Raw genomic sequence first — 20,510 nt, 5'->3', positions numbered from 1 at the left:
AATACCCATGTAGAAAGCTCATTTAAAATAAATAAATGAAAGAGTGGGCCCCCATCCAAGGGCATGATGCCAATGCTCACTGACAGTGTTATTGATAGGTAAATATCCCAGAGGAAAATATCCGAAACCTAAATGTCAGCAAAAGGAATGGTTCCAAGAAGTAGAAGCAGCTAAATATTGCAGGGAACAATTTTTATTAATAAAAACTCTGATCTTTTTACTTTGCTTAGAAGATACTGACTTAACACATCTAGAGGGCATAATTTCTTCCTCCATCCACCCCTTGGATAAGGGCCTCTATTCTTATTCAAACCTTGGTAGGATGTAGAAAGAAATAGTAAAGAAGCTATGGTCAGGCTACTCTTTCCTATCCATGAGCCATATCTGAAACTAGTGCCAGAAGACTCAAGAACTTGATAAACAGCTATACTTGCTCTTGAGTGTCTAGCTCTATACAAAACTTGGTATGTTCCTGGCATGCAAGCAAAGAACTTGCCCTATTTCTGTAGTTACTTAAAGTTGAATGTGAATTCTACTATTAGGACTAGGACCTTTTCTCTGTACAAACTATAAGAGCTGTTTTCCTCTTTTCATACTGAATTATTACAACCTCGTACAGCCCAAGACAGATTTGAGATGTACAGCGATTGAAGTTCTAATGGAAAACTAAGTTCCTAAACTAGATGTGTATGTGTGTGTATGCAGTTCAACCCTGGCTAACTCCCTGTTTGAATTATAGGTAGAAGATTGGATGAACTTAATTTTCCTATCCCCTTAATAATAGAAAGTTTAAAAATTATAGTATTCTATAACGTACCAGTTATGGGTAGATGTAAGTTTTCCAACAGAATAGCTTAACACTTTTTATCAGTATCTTAAATATCTAATGTTTCAAGTTAGGCATTTTTTAAAATCATGGATTTATTATCCAGTATCAGTTCATTTAGTTATAAAACAACAATATCTATTCTATCTCATTTTCGGCTCAAGTTTACACTAAAAATGGAAGCATGCTGCATCTCTTTAATGAGATGTTTGATATCTTAAAGGCTTTTATTTTCCTGAATATAACAGGAGTAAGATTAAGCAAAAGTATTGTGCATTCCAACTCATCATTACAGGAGCAAAGCAGATTACCTGCTGTAGTAAAATACCACACGGGACACACACACACACACACACACACACACACACACCTAGGTCATAAGAAAGAAATGAATCATTTTCATGCTTCCAGTTTAGATTTTTTAAAAATGCTTCATCTGAAAGTACCTTCATCCATGCCGTTAAGAATTTCATTCAACTCATCTTCAGTGTAGTCACAGAAATGCTCTTTCCAGCTGTCCCCATTCTCACTGCGCAGGACCACCAGTTCCCTTTCCTTTCCTCGAAGGGCCGCAAAGTGAGGGATCTCCACGATCACAGGCCTGACATAGCAATGCAGAACATTCAGTGTGGACAGGAGCTAACCAAGAGCAAGACAAGCACCTCGACTCTGTTGCAAAGTGACCTGGAATTCTTCTTTTGCTGGGGACAGGGACATAGTGGGCCATCCCCTGAAGCCCACAGGCTAGCAGATGGTCACACAGTAGCACTCCACCTCGGGGGCACCAATCCTCAGGTACATGCTGCTATCTTAAGCCAAATAATGTTTCCCTGTGAGTGCATGTGGCATTCTGGAACTTCTCCTTTGATAAATGTAAGTAGAACATATTTAACCAAAAGAAACATACATGCATATCTATGATGTCTGCCAATCTCCTAAAACATTTTCGACAAGGTGCAAAATGACGAAATGGTTTAAGAAGAAAATGGCTCACACATTGCATAATTTGACGTGTCGTAAATGAGGAGATGTCAGAAAGTTGACTACTTGTGAACTAAAGAGCCATGCACTCATGGTTTTTGTTTATATTTTCTTCATTCAAGGAAACAATAGGCATGTGCACACAGCGTGGCCCTAATTGAGCCCCTCAGCAGACAGCCCAATTGTGTCCAATGCCTATTATATTCAGGATCCAGAGCATGCACTGCCCTATTATTTTTAGGTCACATTCGTTCTCAAAATATATAGAGGGTTTTGATTTTTGGGTCCAGGTTGCTTTGATACAGACTCCAAATTCATCATAACAACATCATAACTAGCACATAGTACAACTAGGCAGATCTCATGCTTAAACGAAAATGAAGATCACAGCACTTTAAGGGGAAAGATATAAAAACATCACTCAAAAATAAAAGTCACATACCACAAGGGTCAGAATGGTCCACTAAAGATAGGTTATACAGAATTTAAATCATAGAGAGGGACATGTCATGGGCACAATGACAAAAAAGAGAAATCATATTGCAGAAGAAGGAGAAGAATGGGGGGCCAGCAGCCATCAATTTGTTTTAAGTCACTCCTACCCAAGGAATTTGGTTCCAGGAGGCCCCAGCTGAAGAATGCGGCTGACCAAACTTTCTCCCTCATTAAGTGGGGGAGGAGCCGTTGGCAGGTGAAGTTTACTGAGTACATCCAAAGCAGCAGTGAAAGAAAGAACATAGGTAAGCTTCAGGTATTGTTTTCCACAGAACCCCAGCGTCGCCAGCTGATCCACAGGGTGAACTTTGGTTTCACACTGCGTTTGGTTCTGCCCCCTCCATTGGTCACAAAGAGCAAGGAACCGAGACCCAGAGTGTGCAATGGAGGCGCGTCTGTGCAAGGAGAGCACTTAGCTGTCCGGTCTGTCCCTAATTAGGTTCACCGCCAGGGCACTAGTCAAAAAGGGGGTAAAAATGCTCCACAAGAAAGACAAGCTGTTGGGAATATGATGAAAACTCTGCCTTGTACAGAGGCCAGATGTTTTCATGCATATTCCCCAACAGATCTGAAGATTATTAAAAAGCCTAAACTACCTGAGCATGAGGGGAACAGGGTCTGACACAGAATATGAAAAGAATCATTGGGGAATTACTCCAAACATAATGGCATTTTCTGATGCAACCCAGAACTTCACAGGCTCCTTGTAAAGCTCTGGTCTGTCTGATTGGAGAACATGAGAGGTGGTTGCTATAATTGGGAAATATAAACACACCCCTTTTCAGGTGTGTGAACATAATTTGGAGCAATCTGCTAATAGTTTGGTCCAAATTACAAAGCTTTAGAACACTTCCTGAGTTCTAAAGCAAGAAATCCTCTTCCCAGCATGACATTGGCAAAGTAAAAGAGTTCACAATTATTAGAATTTTCTCCCAGTATTTCAAGCACCAAGACTTAAATACAATTGATTTGTTTCAAAATATTTTGAAACTTGTCCCCCACCAAAACTTCATCCTTTTGTTAATTTCAGCTGTAGCTATTCATTTCTTGGCACATTGAAATGCCACTTAATATAACAGCAGCCGTACAAACAAACAGAAGAAAGAAGAAATGCTAAATGCTGCTCAAAATTGCCAAAATGAGCATGGTGGAAGTTAGTCTTGATGTATTTGTCTTAATATAAACTGTGACTAAATAGCCAATGTAATGATAAGGCTCAAGGTAGCAATTTTGATAGCTAAAAAACAAAACAAAACATTGATTAAATTTGTAGGTATTCTGTAAAGGCAACATTGCTTTCCAAAGTAAAGATAATGATTCTGTTTCATAACTACATGAGAATTTACATTTATGTTTGGAACAGAGCAGAATTTTTTCTTTGTGACTTTACCACTTAAATCTCAGATGAGAAAAAAATACCTACTATCGGCTAAAATATTGGTTATTCACATTGGGGGTCTGGCAGCTATTATTACATCCAAAAAGAAGAAGTGGTATTCAACCTGAATATTTAACTCATTAATGCCTTAAAATAAGAGGCGTGTAAGTGGAGTCAAGCATTGAGGTGCTACTTCCAATTTTAAAAATTTCACTGGTGCCGATCCTCTTTCAAAATGGTTTGACGTACCTTTTTCCATTCCATCCTAGTGATTTCATGTAGAGGACACAAGCTCATCGGTGACTAAGTGGGAGGTTTATCAGAAACCCTTACCCAAGGAACTGAGCACCAGAAGGTCCAACTTCGATCAGGCGACTGGCCAGGCCTTCTCCTTCCACCATTGGAGGCATTGTTGCCAGTCTGTGGCGCTTGACCAGTCGACAGGTGACTCGTGTTGGAGCAGTACATTTCCGAGGTGGAATAATGATCCGGAGCCCATTGTGTCTGCATCCTCGCATAGCACCACCTCGGGCATCCACCATAAAACTAACCAGGAAACTAAAAATTAAAATAGAAGATTAGATATGTTTTGAAATATTGGGGGCAGATGAACAAGCTTTGTCAAGTTGTTTTTCATAATGCTTTGTCTCAAAATCTCTCTTTTTTATTTAAATGCATGGTGGTAAAATGTTTGCTTTTAAAAGTTATTTTATTTTATACCAATGCCTTTAATACTGTTTTGTTGTTATTCTAACTTTTATATTATTTTAATCTGTAGAGAAGAATTCGAATTTTTGCTGACAATGGTGATATTCAATATAAACTGTAAATTAAAAATAAGCCTAATTGATTTTGAAGGAAAATGGAATGAAATTACATAAAGAACAATTGACAAGTTTCCTTTGTTATAAATGGAAAGACTTCTGCTTCCTTACGTGTATATCCTGAAAAGTCTACATGTTGAAATAACACAAGGACAAAGCAGAGAGGAAAGACCAAATTGCAGTTTTTCTGCATCCTGTTCCATCATCATCTTACCCAGGATGTAGATTTTTAACTGATTATATTCTAAAGGAGGAGAAAAGCAAAATAATTAAATGTTTTGAATTGAACCAATTTGCTGGTTAAAATGTACTTTTTTACTTATTGAGTAGGAATCTCTCTGCCATACCATTCTAATTTAAACGAAGAGCAGGTGGATAGGGAACAAGTAGACCCCTCCACACATCATTTTTGAAGTGAAATTTCAGGCGTGGGAAACCCTGGGCTCATGCAGATGGAGGATATCTATATCATCTGTATCATGATTTTTCTCAAACTATAATAAATTGAATGTAAAAATTATAGCTAATAATTTAGAAATGTTAACAGCATCCCTATTAATTTTTCTCCTTTTCTTCTAGGCTAATTGTTCATGAAAAAGGAGAACTATAATCCAGGACGACTTGGTTTGTTTAAGTGTACCAAAAGAATGGGTTTGTCTTAACTTTGAAGTTGTTTCCTTTGGGATGGTCTTAGCAGATCCTGATTCAGGTTAATTTGAATGCTTGTTATTTGGTTAGTATTAACACTCATTAAAGTCTCCCAGGCACTTACTGTGTCAAGGAGCAAAAATTAAACAGCACGGCAACCTAAGTGTTGTGTACACATATACAAAGACATACAAACTGTGTGTATGCTCTTTCACAAATTACATTAGTGTCTTTTCAAATTTTCATTGCATTTGCAAGATCTTTACACCAAAATGGGAAGAGGAAAGCAACATATAGGTGTATCATGGCTCCGCTTATAATCTGCTCAGCACAGAACCAACTGGATTTGTCCCACCTAGATATTGCCTCCATGACAACATTTAAAACATTTGAAAGGTATTTTATCAAAGTAAGTTACAGGATATAAACACAAAACATTTATGTTATTTTTTAGATAAATGAAGAAAAATATCTTAGCATCTTCTTCAAAGCAGAACACACAACTCATTAAACATGCCATTAAACAGAAATCCTGTTGCTAGTAATAAAAATGGGTGCGAAGGAGCCCAGAGTGCCTGTCTGAAGCACGTCATGCAGGATGAGACCACAAGAGGCAGCACAGTCCTTCCCACATGCAGGGGCCAGGCTAGACCTTCCATTCATACCTAGTCCGCTTAAGTTTTCAGGAAGGAGTAAAAACTAGGAAGTACAATCAACAGTTCAGTACTGAAGTGTTGATGTTTCTGGTCTTTACCAAAACATAATGAGAAAATATTTGCCACTTTTCTTATTACTAGTCTTCAAGTATGAATTCTTTAAAATTTTCTTTTTCATTTGACTTTTAAATGAACTATTTGTTGCTCAAAAGAATGAAAACACTGGTAACACTTCTAGACAGATATAAAGTTTTCCTTTCTATTTTATTGTTCTTATTTGAGTAGGATACTTAGATCGGTTTTTGTAAAAAAGTAGCAAAAAGTGACAAGTTTAAACTAGTGCTGCTTCCAAATTCATTGCAATATTTTTGACTCACTGATGATTAAGATTAATATTTCCTTTTTTTTTTTTTTCATCTTTTGGTTACTGCCTCCATTGGTGCACAGACAGGAACTCAAATCTAGTAAGTAATTATTATAATACATCTGCTTAATGTTATCAATCCTCAGTACTATTTATACCTTTGAAGGCATTTAAGACATTTCCACACTCATGTTGTGTGCTATAACCTCTCCACTACACTTACTCCATTGATGGCTTATGGCCTATATAACATGGAGCCTGGATCAAAGAACATGTAGAGTATCTTCTGGTGGCCCATTCTCTAAAGATGAATTGAAGTAGCTAAGTTCCTGACTGTAACAATGTTTAAGTAACTACCGGTTAGATTATTTGCCCTGATTGTGTCATTGACTGTGTCTCTTGAAACCCTCTTTTTGTTCTCACTTGCTCTATAGTTCCATTTCTATGCTCCTTTTCATGCAATATTTGTTAACCTCCTATTAAGTGTCAAGTGCCCTGCTAAGAACTGAGGATACAGAAAGTAAAGACATAGCAGCTGCTGCCAAAAAGTTTATGGTCTAAGTCCCAGATGTCACATGATGGTTTTGTCATTACTTGGAACTGCTTACTTTCCTGGTCACTGAGAAATGACTAAGTCCACACATAGGAGCCATAAAAGTGCCATAATAACAGTGAGCATGTTCTCTATATTTCTTCCTGTGTCCTCTAGAGCCTGGCACAGTGTGGATGGAGCACTTAGCAGACAGTCAATAAATAACTGTTGAATAAGCGAATGTACGACACAGTGAAAAGGGCAAGATGTGAGGAGCTGTTTATATTTATATCTAAGGCTAACAGGAGAAAATTTAATTCTTTAGTCTCTGGACAATAGAGCAGTCAGAATTCATTCAAATCACTATATTCAGATGTAGGAAAGCAGTTGGGAATGACTATCCTTAAAGTTAAATATTCTTCTACAGGCTTATTCCTGCTCTAATATATAGAGAGAGACCTAATAAATTGATTTCCTTTGATAGAGGACTGGTAGAAAATGAGAGTAAGCAAAAACCAGAAGTTTGAATTTAACAAAATAAACTATTTTAATAGAAGTGAAAATTATATGAAGAAAGACCAAAAATGGGAAAATCAAAATAAAAGCACTTAAAGCCTGAAGCTGCAAGCAGATAAATTTACCTATAAGTATCTCTGTGTCATTGTAAATCTGAAAAGTGATATTTAAGTATTGCACAAAAATCCAAAGCAAATTGGAAAAATTAAGGTGCCAATATACATAATTCAGAGAAACAACAATTTTTGTTTTCCTTGAGATAGGGTCTCACTCTATTACCCAGGCTAGAGTGTAGTGGTGTTATCATAGCACACTGTAATCTCGATCTTCGGGGCTCAAGCGATTCTCCCACGTCAGCCTCCCGAGTAGCTGGGAATACAGGCAGCATCACTGCACCTTGCTAATGTTTGTTTGTTTGTTTTCAGAGATGGGGTCTCCCTATGTTGCTCAGGCTGGTTTTGAACTCCTAGGCTCAAGCAATCCTCCTGCCTTGGACTTCCAAAGTGCTGGGATTACAGGTATGAGCCACCAGGCCCAGCCTAAATTAAATTTTTAAAGAAAACAAGGCTTCGTGTTTTTATCAAGTAACTAAAGGAAGACACACAAACCAAAAAAAACCCACCAAGGTTTAGTGAGGAAATTTTCTTTAGAAGAGAAAGGGAAGAGAGAGAAGAAAGTAAAACAGAAAGATGTCAAGAAAGAAATTAAAATATTGGAAGATATGAAAAAGCTAAATATTAATAGCCAAAATGAGTAAAACTATTGATAAAATCTAGCATGAAAATACTCTAAACAAATTAGACTCAAATAATGCAATTGCCAAACAACTGAGAAAAATGCTAAATTTACAGAATTGCATAATAAAAGAAGCCTTTTCTTTAAATAAGAAGGAATAGGAAAAATAACTCAAGTTTATAGCTAGGTGCTGATGAAAAGTCTATTGACAATAGTCAGTATGCTTATCAGTTAATCCCAATAGTTGATAATATAAAATTAGGTAAGCATCTGAGCATTTTCATTAAAAATATCAGAATATTCAAAAGCACCACTATTTGGACAGGTAGTAGAGTTAGGAGACAGGTATTCTACCACGTAAAACACAACTGCAAATGAGCAAAAAACAAACTGTAAGCAAACGTACTTTTATGTACCACAGGAAAATGAGAAAGGTTAGAAGGTGTGAGTTGCGAGATGCGTCATTCACATACTAGAGTTGACTGAATCAATATGATTTTTCTCATGTTTGCAGGAGATTAAAAATGGGACAACAAAATCCCTATAAACATTTGGAGATGAAAATAATTGAAGTAAAAACATATAATTAAATATGTTTAGAGAAGGTGGTAATAGGGATTGATGGCTCTGCCTGTCATCTATGAGCTTTAAGACTGAAGCCTCCCCTTGCAATGAAAAATAATCCTGTTACCACTTAAGGTTATGGTGAGAAATCTTGTGTGGGTAAAGCATACAGAATTCAATAAATGCTTGTTCCTATCATTGTCCTTTCTCTACACTTATAGGATTTTATGTATTTTAAATATCTTTAAAATAATACAATATACCACTTGAAAAATAAATGGGGAAACTAACCTTTATTGAGTACCTACAATGAGCCTGGAACTATGCTAAGTAGTTTAATATGATGATGACGTTTGTATTCGTTTATGAAGTTTACTTAAATAAGATATAAAAATGCTATTATCACGAAGCACAGGAGAATGCAACAAGTACCATGATCTTCCCTGGGTCTAGATATATCTCTATCTTGAATTAATGTTGTAACCTCAGGTAAGTCACTAACGTCTTTAGGTTTCAGTTTTCTTATCCATAAAATGGGAGACTTCTACTAAATAGACTCCAAGTTGCCTTCCAGTATTGAAATTATATGCACAGTTTGCTGTTAACTAGGTTAGGAAACCTACTTAAATCTTTCACTTCAGATGCTCTGAAAGAATTCCTAATTGGAAAATAAACTCCTATTACTTCAGGAAATATATATTATTTTTGCTTTATGGTTAAAACAGCTGTTTTGCAGAAAATGTGTATACACACTGCACTAAACATTGACTTAAGATTGTGCATATAAAAAATATCATGTAACACTCAGCTTTGATTGCATCTCTTACTCTCCAAATGAAATTCAGCAATCATGCAAAGTAGAAACTCTTAAAAATTTTCTAAATTGTGAGATACAATGTTATCACAATTTAAAAAGAATAAAAGCGAAAGCAACCATTATTATGCAGATGACTTGCCTACAAATACACAATTTGATTAGCTAAACAGTACATGCTTCAGAGGAGGCAGCAGAAAACCATGATCCAGTCTTTTGAGGACTACATCCTCCACTCCCAAAGTTACTACTCCTTTAGTTTTATTTTTAATTCATTGAGGACCATGGGATGGGAATGGGGAGGAAATTGCAGCATTCAGAGTTAGTTGAAAGAACAGGAAAAAAAAATCATCAGAGTGCTTCAGTGATCCTCATATACATAGCAAGAGGGCCTCAGATTAAATCTGATTTCTGAGGTACTGTGAGAAAAACCATAGGATGAGCTCTTTCTCCTCTGTAATTCCCTTAATTCCTTCCTAATCCTCCAAATTCTATAAACTTAAAAATTGCTTGGATATGGCTTGAAAAAAGTGGTTCAAATTTGTTAAAATCACCAAATAATTATTTATCAACCACTGTGTTCATGTATGGAAAGACAATAGCATGCATTTGAGAAAAAGTATAAGGATGTATATAAAAGTTTTCAAAAATAAAAATATAAAACTGTATTTTTTATAGACTGATAATTTGTAGTACCATAATGGATGACTGTATAATAAAAATACTATAATTAGCAGTCTAATAAGAACCTTTAAAAATAACTTTAAATAAATAACAGAATAATGGGTATCTTCAGAACACTGAGTAGAGTCATTCTGCATTACAATTTCTAAAATATCAAAAGGTTGCATTTATAGCAGTACTAGCAAGGAAATGCACTATTAATTCACTTTCAGCCTTTGTCTCACCTAGAATATGGTACTTAAAATAAAACCCAGAACAACAAAAAAACCCTCTGCTAAGTGCCACTTAAAATCATAACCTTTAATAAAACCTTAAAATAGCTCAACCAATTTGCATAATTGTGGGGAACAACATTTTTCATCTCTATGCAGCACTTTTTCTCACAAAAGAAGCTGGAGATGTGGAGACCCATGACCAAGACAGGCAGTCTACAGAAAGTCTGGAACAGCCTCACTTTATCTCCACTGAAATTAAAAATACCACTTTCTCTTCATCACAGAGAAAGGGGAATTCAGCAATAGCCACAATTTGGAGAACATCAATCTTTGTATCTCTTTGGCTAGGTATCTTCACACTAAAGCATCCTGAGGCAAGGAATACGTAGAAGGAGATGGCAAAAGGGGGAGAGGAATAGGCAACATGTTCAGAGAAAGAATTATGCAGTAGTTCACCTGCTGTTGTCACGATCAAGACATGGAGAGGCGCGGCTGCAACAGAATAGATACTTTAGCACAGAGAAGGAACGGATAAAGTGAAATATAAGGAATGAAATCAGAAGTGATTTATCATTTATACACCAATACAGTATTCATTGAAAACAAATGGAAATCCAAATGAGATATAGCTCAAGAAGAGCAAGGTATGGGGGCTTTGTGGCAACTCCCAGTTTAGCGAACTGGGGATGTTATAAAATCACTGGATATGGGTTTGTAAGCTTGGTCAACACTGGCTTGTGAGGGCGTTTAACAAACTCTGAGTGTCCAAGAAGCTACAGAAACATCAAGGGTTATTATGATGAAAAACATAAAGTCTTTGATTTGATGAATACAGTTTTGATGCAAAAGTTTTTGTTTTATACATTTAATACTTTAAAAATAATGATAATAACTTTTTGGGCTATCACAGAAGAAATGCAAAAAGAAAAGGTATAATTTAAAGCATAGATCAACAACAAACAGTAGCATAAACCATAAGGCAGGGTAGGTAATATCAATTACCTACTAGAGTATAGCAAAAAAAAAAAAAAAAAAAAACTACGCAAACAAAGTCTTCGTGCTTCTGTCAATACTTTACGAACTGCTTTAGAGATTGCTGTCCTCTTCATTGGTCATAATGTCTAATCCCACATTATAGTTCTACCTTTCACTCCTTTTCTACCTATGAGTCTGTTCTTCCGTAAAACCCTCCATAAGCTTTCACAAGATTCTCTTGTGTTTTCAACTCTAATGACATACAAAATTATACATGCTTAATGGACCAGAAATCCAACCTTACTAAACACTTGTTTTGCTACTTATTATGAGAAAATTTTCTTCATCTAAAAGAATTTACCTTCATGTATCTAAGGAAAACCCCTAGGGTGTTGTAAAATACATGAATAACTAACTTAACTGCCGTACATATTAGATAAACATTAATATTGTCAAGTGAGAGCCTTGACTTCCTTGCATTTCAAATATCCCATTATTTGAGAGAATATCTTCAAGATGATTTTAAAAATATACTGTATTTTTGGAGCAATTTTAGGTAAACAACAAAATTGCCTTCAACATGTTTTTATGAAAAGAAATTCTTTAAAAGACCACCTTATAGACCTCAAGTTAATGTAAGACTAGTAGGACATTTTAATGAATTGACATTTAATTGTTGGCATTTGACTATAATTAAAAGACTACAAAAACTAAAGTCCTTTGGAATAACAATATTTAAGAAGACTTACAAAGCTAGCTACTGCTAAGAATTGTGCCTTACATCTTCTAATTCCTTATGCACTTATGAAATGAAGAAGAATTGTAAAATTAAAATTCTTGCCCAAGATTATGTTGTTATGATTATGACTAGGATACTAGAAATAACTGTTGATCAGAGTCATTGCAAATATGAAGACAACACTTTAAAATAAACAGCAAATATTAGTCTTTCTTTTGTCAGGTATATGCTGTGTGTATTGAGCAGAACACGTTTTTTAACACTGATACTGATTTTTTAATCGCTGATACCTATTGTTCTCTAGTCATGAACATTCATCATTGGAAACATAAAGTAGAGGTAAAATAAAATCACCAATAACGCTTGTTGGTAGAAACGGTGTCTTCTATTAATGTAAAATCCCTTTATTAAGTTTAAGAGAACATTATATGTACAAATCAGTGGCATGTGCATAAAAAGTTAACTTTATTATCACCTCTATCAAAATATCTGTTTTTTGGCTGGGCACAGGGGTTCATGCCTATAATCCCAACACTTTGTGATGCCAAGGCAGGTGAATCACCTGAGGTCAAGTGTTCCAGATCAGCCCAGCTAACATGGTGAACGCTGTCTCTACCAAAAATACAAAAAATTAGCCAGGCATGGTGGTGCACACCTATAGTACCAGCTATTCGGGAGGCTGAGGCAGGAGAACCACTTGAACTGGGAGGTGGAGGTTGCAGTGAGCCAAGATTGTGCCACCGCACTCCGGTCTGGGTGACAGCGTAAGACTTCGTCTCCTTTTTTTTTTTTTTTTTCCTTATATTTTGGGTAGATCTTGCAGTGGCTTATGAATCCACCCAATTAATTAAAGAGAAACTAAGTTTTTCAAAAAATAAATGAAAGCTACTGTTTAGGAACCTGGTGTATAATGGATAAAATTACAAAAAAATCTTGCCGCATGACATGGTATGATGAGTGTTACTCACATACATTAATATTGTGGTAGCTTTCAAATACCAGGACACTCAGAATCATTAAGGTTTCAATAGTAATAATCCATTCTGTTAGAGTCATCAAATGCATTGTGTTTGTTCAAACACTGGAGACACTAATAGAGAATAATTTGCCTGATTAAAAATAACAGTAAGTCAAACATTACTATTGTGAATTGAACCACATTGATGCTGCCATTTAGAGGAGTCATAATACATTTGGCTTAACTGATTTGCAATTTGTGAAAGATCTGGAACATGTGTATGGGGATTGTACACAATACCAATAGCTATAATCTACCGAGCACTTATTATTTCCAGGCAAAGTGCTAATTATTTAAAAAGCATTTAGTTATTAAAGCTCCCCTATGCGATCAATAATGTAACACTCGTCTTATAGATATGGAAACTGAAATTCAGAGATTTTTATATAACTTGTGCCTGATGTCACATATGAGTGTCAGTGACAGGATTTAATTCTGATAGGTCTAACTCCAAAGCACACTATTAACCACCATGTTTCTCTCTCTTTACAGATCAAGTGTCTTCTAACTTTAAATAACAACATATAGTGTGTTTCCTAAAGGCAGGGGCTAGATGTTACTTAGCTTTTTTCTTAGTACCTGGCACAATGTCAGGTACTTTGCAGAATTACACAAATGTGTGAAGAATGAATACATAAGTAAATAGAAGAAATAAAGAACATTTGAGAGAACCAGGTATACCTTAATTAACTAGGTCTCTCTAATAATCAAAGCCTTATTGAGCAAAGTTTTTCCTAACAGTTTATATAAAACATCTGTACTATTGGTGCTTGTAGAAAGTATCAATGCCAGGCCTCCAAAGAATTGGTCTGGGTTGAGGCCTGGGCACTAGCTTTTTTTTTTTTGGAGACGGAGTCTCAGTCTGTCACCCAGGCTGGAGTCCAGTGGTGCAGTCTAGGCTCACTGTAACCATCACCTCCTGGGTTCGAGTGATTCTCCTGCCACACCCTCCTGAGTAGCTGGGATTACAGGCCTGCATCACCACGCGCGGCTACTTTTTGTATTTTTAGTAGAGATGGGGTTTCACCATGTTGTTCAGGTTGGTCTCAAACCCCTGACCTCATGATCCATCCACCTCGGCCTCCCAGAGTTCTGGGACCATAGGTGTGAGCCACTGTGCCTGGCCGGCACTAGTATCTTTTAAATCTCCTAGATGATTCTAATGCGCAGCAAAAATTGAGAATTATCCAGAGTCAGTATTAAATGCTTGAGATTCATAGGAGAACTGGTTTATTAAAGACTATGGATTTGAAGATCTTTATCTTAACACATAATCTTTAACTACTGGATGCTGTTGGTTCATCATAAGTAATGCACCATAATTACTTATAGGTGTATCTAGTTGTACACAATTGGGCTGTAATTGAGGTACTTAGACTATTTTACTACCCTTCAGTAATGAAAGAACTTCTTTTAAAAGTTCCTTTTTCAAAATATAAATGATTTATTTTGAAAACTGAAGTATTGCCATGCACTGATTCTTTTGTAAATTCAGTTATTATTAGTCAATTAAATTTTACCTAAAACCATCTCATCACTTCGTGGGCTGCATATGAGCTTTAAAAACCTCATTATGATTTCTAGATTCTTATCTATGATCCCACAATACTCTACATCCAGGTCTCTTTTCCTTCTTACTCACCACTGGGAAGAAGTTCATTAGCAGAATGTAATGTTGTATGTTTTGAGTAACTTATAACTTTTTTTTAAAAAAAAATGTAAGTAAATTTGAATGAAACATAATTTGTTTTTTATTCTCATGAATAAATCTTGTATCAGGAACTAGTCTCTACTTATTTAATAAGGAAAAGAGTATTAGGATTGTTTTCAGTAACTATATAACTGATGTTATTGTATGAACCTTTACTTAGTATACGATTAGTTGAAGAAGTCTAAAATTTTTAACTAAAATATCTTGGAACTCTTTCCTGAATAAAGAATATTTTAGAATAATAAAAATAAGAAAGAATCTACTTTTCAAAATAGTTCTGGGATTTATGGATAAGGATTTGAGGATAATAATTCAAACCAAAATATTGCATTTTGATATATAGAATATAAATACGGCTTAAAAATAATTAAATAAAAATAGAAATTTTACATATAATTATGATATTACTATATTATTGCCAACTACTAATATGTAAGGAAGAAATTGGAAGAGTGTTACAATTTAAAACTCCTTAAGGAATTTATATTCCACATAATTGAACACCTTAAGAACAACTTTAAGTACGTTTGAAAGTATGACTCAAACTCCTATTTTTTAATGAGTTAATAAAAACAGGCAGCATTGCTTCAACAGTGGTGTGTATACTCTCTGAATGACTTTAAAAAGATAACTGAGAACCTGACTGGTTGCATTCAAATTCCCTTTTTGTTTCTATCCCTACTTCAAACAATATATAAACTCCTCCTTATATTTGTGTGATTCAAGCTTCTGTAACATTATTTTAAATGCATTAGTATCTGAGAAAGGCATTTATTTCATTGAACTAATCAGTTAATCCTAATAAATAGAAACTTTCTAGAAATCAAATGATTCAGCCCCTCTTTTTAAGATGTCTTAAAGACAGTATGTGAATAGTAGGAAGGCCACCAGTATATTCCAGTTAGGTAGCAAGCTCTTTGACGCAATTCTACTAGTTGTTCTAAAACAATAGTCAGTTTTTTTTTAATGCTGAATTCAATCTTTTTTGCTGGTTTATTGGTGTAGATATAGAGTCCATGGTGGATAAAGCAATGCTATTTACAAGTTTAAACAAAGGGCACCTCCACTGTAAAGCTAGCCACCAGCTAAAGCTACTGGACAAAGCTGTTATTTTCACTCCCATCTCTTTTTACCTCTTGATCAGGATACATAATATTGATTTACTCACCCTGAATGAATAGGACTGGAAGAAAGAGCCACGTTGTCTAAGTTCTCAGTGCCCCAGCTTAGGCGATAAGAATTCCTTTCTGCCTCCTTGGCTAGAGTTGACACCTAAACACAAAGAACACTGGATTGAATAAAAACACCTTGCTTCAATTAAAGTAAAATATAACGAAATACAAAAAGTGGCATCATTGGAAAGTGGTATAACCTAGAAAAACTTCCACTTAAAAATAAAAAACCAATGTATTTACAATGAATCTTTTAAAATGCATTCTCTTTTAAACTACATTATTTAAATAGATTATATAAGATTACGTTCACGTAATTGTCTTTGAAGAGAGTAGGTATCCATCTATTTCCCTATACCCAATCCACCAAAAGTGACAAAATCATAACTAAAATTAAAATATTCCAGAATAAACTTTAAGCCTTTCTCATAGTTAACAATTTTAAATATTGAAAGATATAACTTAACATTTACCATTCATCTTATACCTTAAATGCATCCTACCTCACTTTTTCCTTTAATGGAGATTTTATTTTAAAAATATAATGTTCATATATAATCTCCACAGAAGAATTCAGTATAGCTGAAGAAATAAGCAGTATGCTTTTTCAGAAAAACACTGCTCATTGAAAAAATCTAGTGAACATTTTTCATGTTTTAGGAAAACCCTCAAATCTCTTATGCTAGCTTGTCAACTGAAATAAGAATGATTTTGGGGGGGATTAAACACTTTCTCAGGCCATTTCTAGCATCCAATAATGTTAAAAAGCTCTCCAGAAAGCAAAGACATGAAGGCAAAATGTCACATACCTGGTGACTGGGAATCACAACTGAGTCATCCATCACGGCACTGTCCCTCAGGTAGGAGGCATGGCTCAGAGTGTGAGACCTGTCGGAACTGAAGGATCGAAGGCTGGTAGGTTGGCAGGAGGCCATGGCATATACCAACAGCGGTAGAAGGGTTGGGATGACAAAATGATGAGCCGAGCAGGAGAGTGAAAAAAGCGTGCTATTAGCTAACAGCGCAACTTCCAGGGGGACACAAGTCTCTGTGTTGTCCTACCTTTTTGTCCAACAGCTGAACTAACACATCCTTTGACAGGCTCCTACCACTCAATGGCAAGAGCACAAGGGAATCCAGAAGTTAAAATTTGATACTTCTAATCTGATTCACTTTCTTCCCAGAAATGTTTGAAACCAGCAATTGTAGTTTATTACTGCCAGTACAAGAAATTCACACAGGAAATAATTCCAGGATAGATTGCTTAAATCTGTGTTAAATGTTAATCGCCCTGCAACTAAGAAAAATATTAGGAGGAAAGTAGACAGCCCTCAGAGAGAAGAACAAAATGAAAGCCCAGTTTCATTTTTGCTCATTATTTTCCATTCTCTCTCCATGCCTCTTTCTCCTCCTCTCTAAACTGCGAATGACTGAATGTTGGTGCATTCCCCTGGAAGGTACAGAGTGAAATGAACTGTGGCCAGATGCATGCTTCCTGCGGAAGTGGAGTTCCTCTTGTTTGTCTCTGGCGACTCCAACAATGCTATTATTTCAAACTAGAGCACTGTCCCCTTTGCATGTCCTGTGTGTGGTGAGTGAGGCACCAGAGTGTTGGTTGCCGTGGTGATGAGATGCATGAGCACAAGAAACCGTTTCTAAGCTCCAGCCCAGAACACAGACACACCTGCCAGCACAAAGACAAATTGCCAATGGCCACTGACCAAAAATGAGGTTTGGCTTCAAAATGGGATTTAGGCCTTGATAAACCATGCATTATATTTTTGAAAAATCTAAATTTCAAAGTTCTAAATTACATACTCAAATGTAACAGGTAAAACTTGACACTTGCATAGATGCAATCTCATTCCTTTTAAATCAGTTTGTAAAATCAGATGACAGATTGATATCTTAAATAAGTTATATTTTATACACTGTAGTTCAAGTATTAAAGATCTGTGTTCAAAGTATTAGCCCAAAGCCCATAAGGGAAAAAAAGAGATACGCAAGCTTTCACAATATTTATAAAAGCAAACTTTCATTTACTTTTAGCTAGTAGGTGTTTGGCCAGTGAAGCACTGTAGAATTATGGACTAACTGTTAAATTAGCATATTTGTTCGTATAAACAATCGTCATTTTGCAAGTATATTTAATTTTGTAAACCATATACTATCATATCTACGAGGTGTCAATATAGACCGCATCAATTGTCTTTGAGGAAATCATCACTTTGCAGGTAATTCATAGCAATCCAGGACCTCCTCCTTCTTATTTTACATGTAGGTATATTCTAAAAAAAAAAAGTCTTAAAGGGTAAATGACATGAATAAAAAGAGTTGGTTGTCTGATCCTTGTGTTTACACATATATAAATCTGTGTTTATAATAAAACAAAATCTAAATATAACTTGAGAATTAACTATTTTATGTTATGTAGACTCTTGGAGAAGATTGAGGCTCTTGACAGAGCCTTAGAAATTTCATCAAGAGTTTTAGCTCCAGCATTTGGAGGCTACTTATATTACAGATGGTTTTACATTTAGCTTTTGATGGGGGTTTAGATTATTGGGAAAAGGGTTAATCTCAGCAAAAGCTTGTCTCAGTTGGTGGAATGGATAATTTTTTTTCCTGCTATAAATCACAAAGATAGCCAAGATCCACTTGGATGTGTTTTGTACCAGGTGGCACTAGATCAGCAACTCTTAAATTCTATTCACCTTTATTTTGTTTTGAATTTGGCCAAGGAAGGGAAAACAGTAGAGGAGCCAACCTCTTCTATTTCTAATATGGCTTGTCTATGGGCTCAACTGTCTTCTGGAATAGCAGAAACACCAGTCTCAAAGGGAAAAATGAAAATTTAGCTTGAATGAGAACAAACTGAATGGTAAATAATGGTACCTCAAATAAAACCTTGTGACGTGGCTGCCAGATTGCAAAGGTCTAAACTTTGAAAGAATGAATCAGGTCTCAACTGCCGTTCTCAAGGAGTGACTATGGCTAAGTAGACAACTCTGTCTATTTCAGGAATGTGGTATTAAAGAGCCCACTGGGCTATGAAAACAGAGTCACACTTTGCAATCAGTATATCAATCATACAAGTAAAATTCTGATATCCATTTAGTTGATACCTGAGTCTATCTCTCAATTGGTTTTGTACTGAGAGGAATAGAGAGGTGTTGGTGTTTTTTTTTTTTTTTTTTTTTATCTTTCCTAAAACCCCAACAGGAAAGAAATACAGAGGGATAAGAAGAGAAAGAAGGAGACCAAGTGATATATAACTACAAAAAAATTGATTAGAGAGAGAAAGATATTAGGATATGTACACAGAGAGTGAGAAAAGTTGGACAGAGAGAGGGAACAACAATGAATAAGTCAAAACCATATATCGGAGTGTCTCTACCTTTCCATGGATTGTATTCTAGCTTCCTCTACTTACTTACGCCTTCTGAAATACTAATTGGTTGTTTAATCAATGTGTATCATTTCTAACTGCTTTCTAAAAAATGATGTCATATAATCTACTTAAATGAAATAAAGATGGACTATTCCAACACCAGAGAAGTTATTCTCTCTAAAAAAAATTCTCTCTAAAATAATAATAACTAAAGAATTATTCTCACTAAAATATAACTGGCATGACAAAGGTCTGGAATAATTTAAGCCCTTGGATCAGAAATTGTTCACTCTGATTTAAGACATTAAAAACAAGTTTAAATATTTTCCAATACAGTTGCCAATTTTTCATTAAGTCAATGGTTCTGCTATTCAGTTAATAAATGTATAACAACATAGCCAGAGAAGTATAAAGTTTTACTTGCTGTTCAACTAGGGGATGTGCTAGGGGTTTTGTTATGGTCTTAATTTATACTTTTTATTTTACTATGGTACAACTGCTTTATGGACACACAATAGATGGTACGAAAGTGTAATTTTATTGAAAAGTATAATAATTACTATCTTGGTAAACTGTAGTATTTATTAAACATTCAATTAATGGAGTGGCAAACTTTACTGAACAAGTAGAAATCCACAATTTTCAATAAATTTGCTTTAAAACATGAAGAAGCCTCTGTGGTTCATTGCTATTTAGTATTTTACATTGAATTTGGAAAGCATTTTTAATTTCTAAGCTACAATAAAACAGACACAAAATCCAACTAATCATAACTTGGTTGTATTTGTATTTACTGTACATTAGATTGTATGTATTTGAATTCTTCCATATCTATGCATATTTTAGGCATCAGAATATTTTTTCTATCTTCTCCAACTACACATAGGCTAATTGGGGTTGTTTGGGGGAAACTGCGCTAATGTGTTATCAACCACAGGTGTAGCTGTGATTGTTGAAACAAAGCCATACTTGGGTCATGTCACAGATTTTCATTTTAGTAATATATTCAACTCTTCTAGCTCAGCTAGTTATTCAGTTTAATACATAAAAATATTTATTTTAGAATAAATCCATAATTCTAGAATATAAGTACCCCCTGGCAACACACACACGCAGGTTGAGCAGTGAGCAGGGAAATGTGGATAAATCTAGGAAGGGCTTGTTTCCATGCTCTGTTAATACCTACCTGGGCATGGTGCTAGTGAAAGCAATTCAAATAAAGAAACAGTGCAAAGGAAAAAATGGTCACTGAGAAAAGATAACTTATATTGA

The 20,510-nt window shown here is 35.3% G+C and overlaps 1 protein-coding gene across 39 annotated transcripts in view; it reads right to left on the bottom strand.

Annotated features, from left to right (window-relative positions):
- The window catches only part of ANK2 (ankyrin 2), a 583,169-nt gene that overhangs the window by 49,805 nt on the left and 512,854 nt on the right, over positions 1–20,510 (bottom strand). For 11 of the 39 annotated variants that reach the window (XM_023220006.2, XM_023220014.2, XM_023220002.2 and 8 more), the window contains 4 exons: positions 16,657–16,759; positions 15,844–15,947; positions 4,014–4,238; positions 1,273–1,427 (listed from right to left, as the gene is read on the bottom strand). In XM_023220006.2, the coding sequence (XP_023075774.1) occupies positions 1,273–1,427; positions 4,014–4,238; positions 15,844–15,947; positions 16,657–16,759 (587 nt within the window). Of the gene's footprint in view, positions 1–1,272; positions 1,428–2,409; positions 2,509–4,013; positions 4,239–10,688; positions 10,725–15,843; positions 15,948–16,656; positions 16,760–20,424; positions 20,437–20,510 lie in introns of all 39 variants that reach the window. The other 28 variants (XM_023219990.2, XM_023220001.2, XM_023219981.2 and 25 more) reach the window with 9 other exon arrangements.

This window comes from Piliocolobus tephrosceles, chromosome 3 (genome assembly GCF_002776525.5).
Source record: "Piliocolobus tephrosceles isolate RC106 chromosome 3, ASM277652v3, whole genome shotgun sequence".
NCBI classification, from domain to species: domain Eukaryota; kingdom Metazoa; phylum Chordata; class Mammalia; order Primates; family Cercopithecidae; genus Piliocolobus; species Piliocolobus tephrosceles.
The sequence above is the reverse complement of the archived record's forward strand: the minus strand, read 5'-3'. Positions and strand labels throughout refer to the sequence as shown.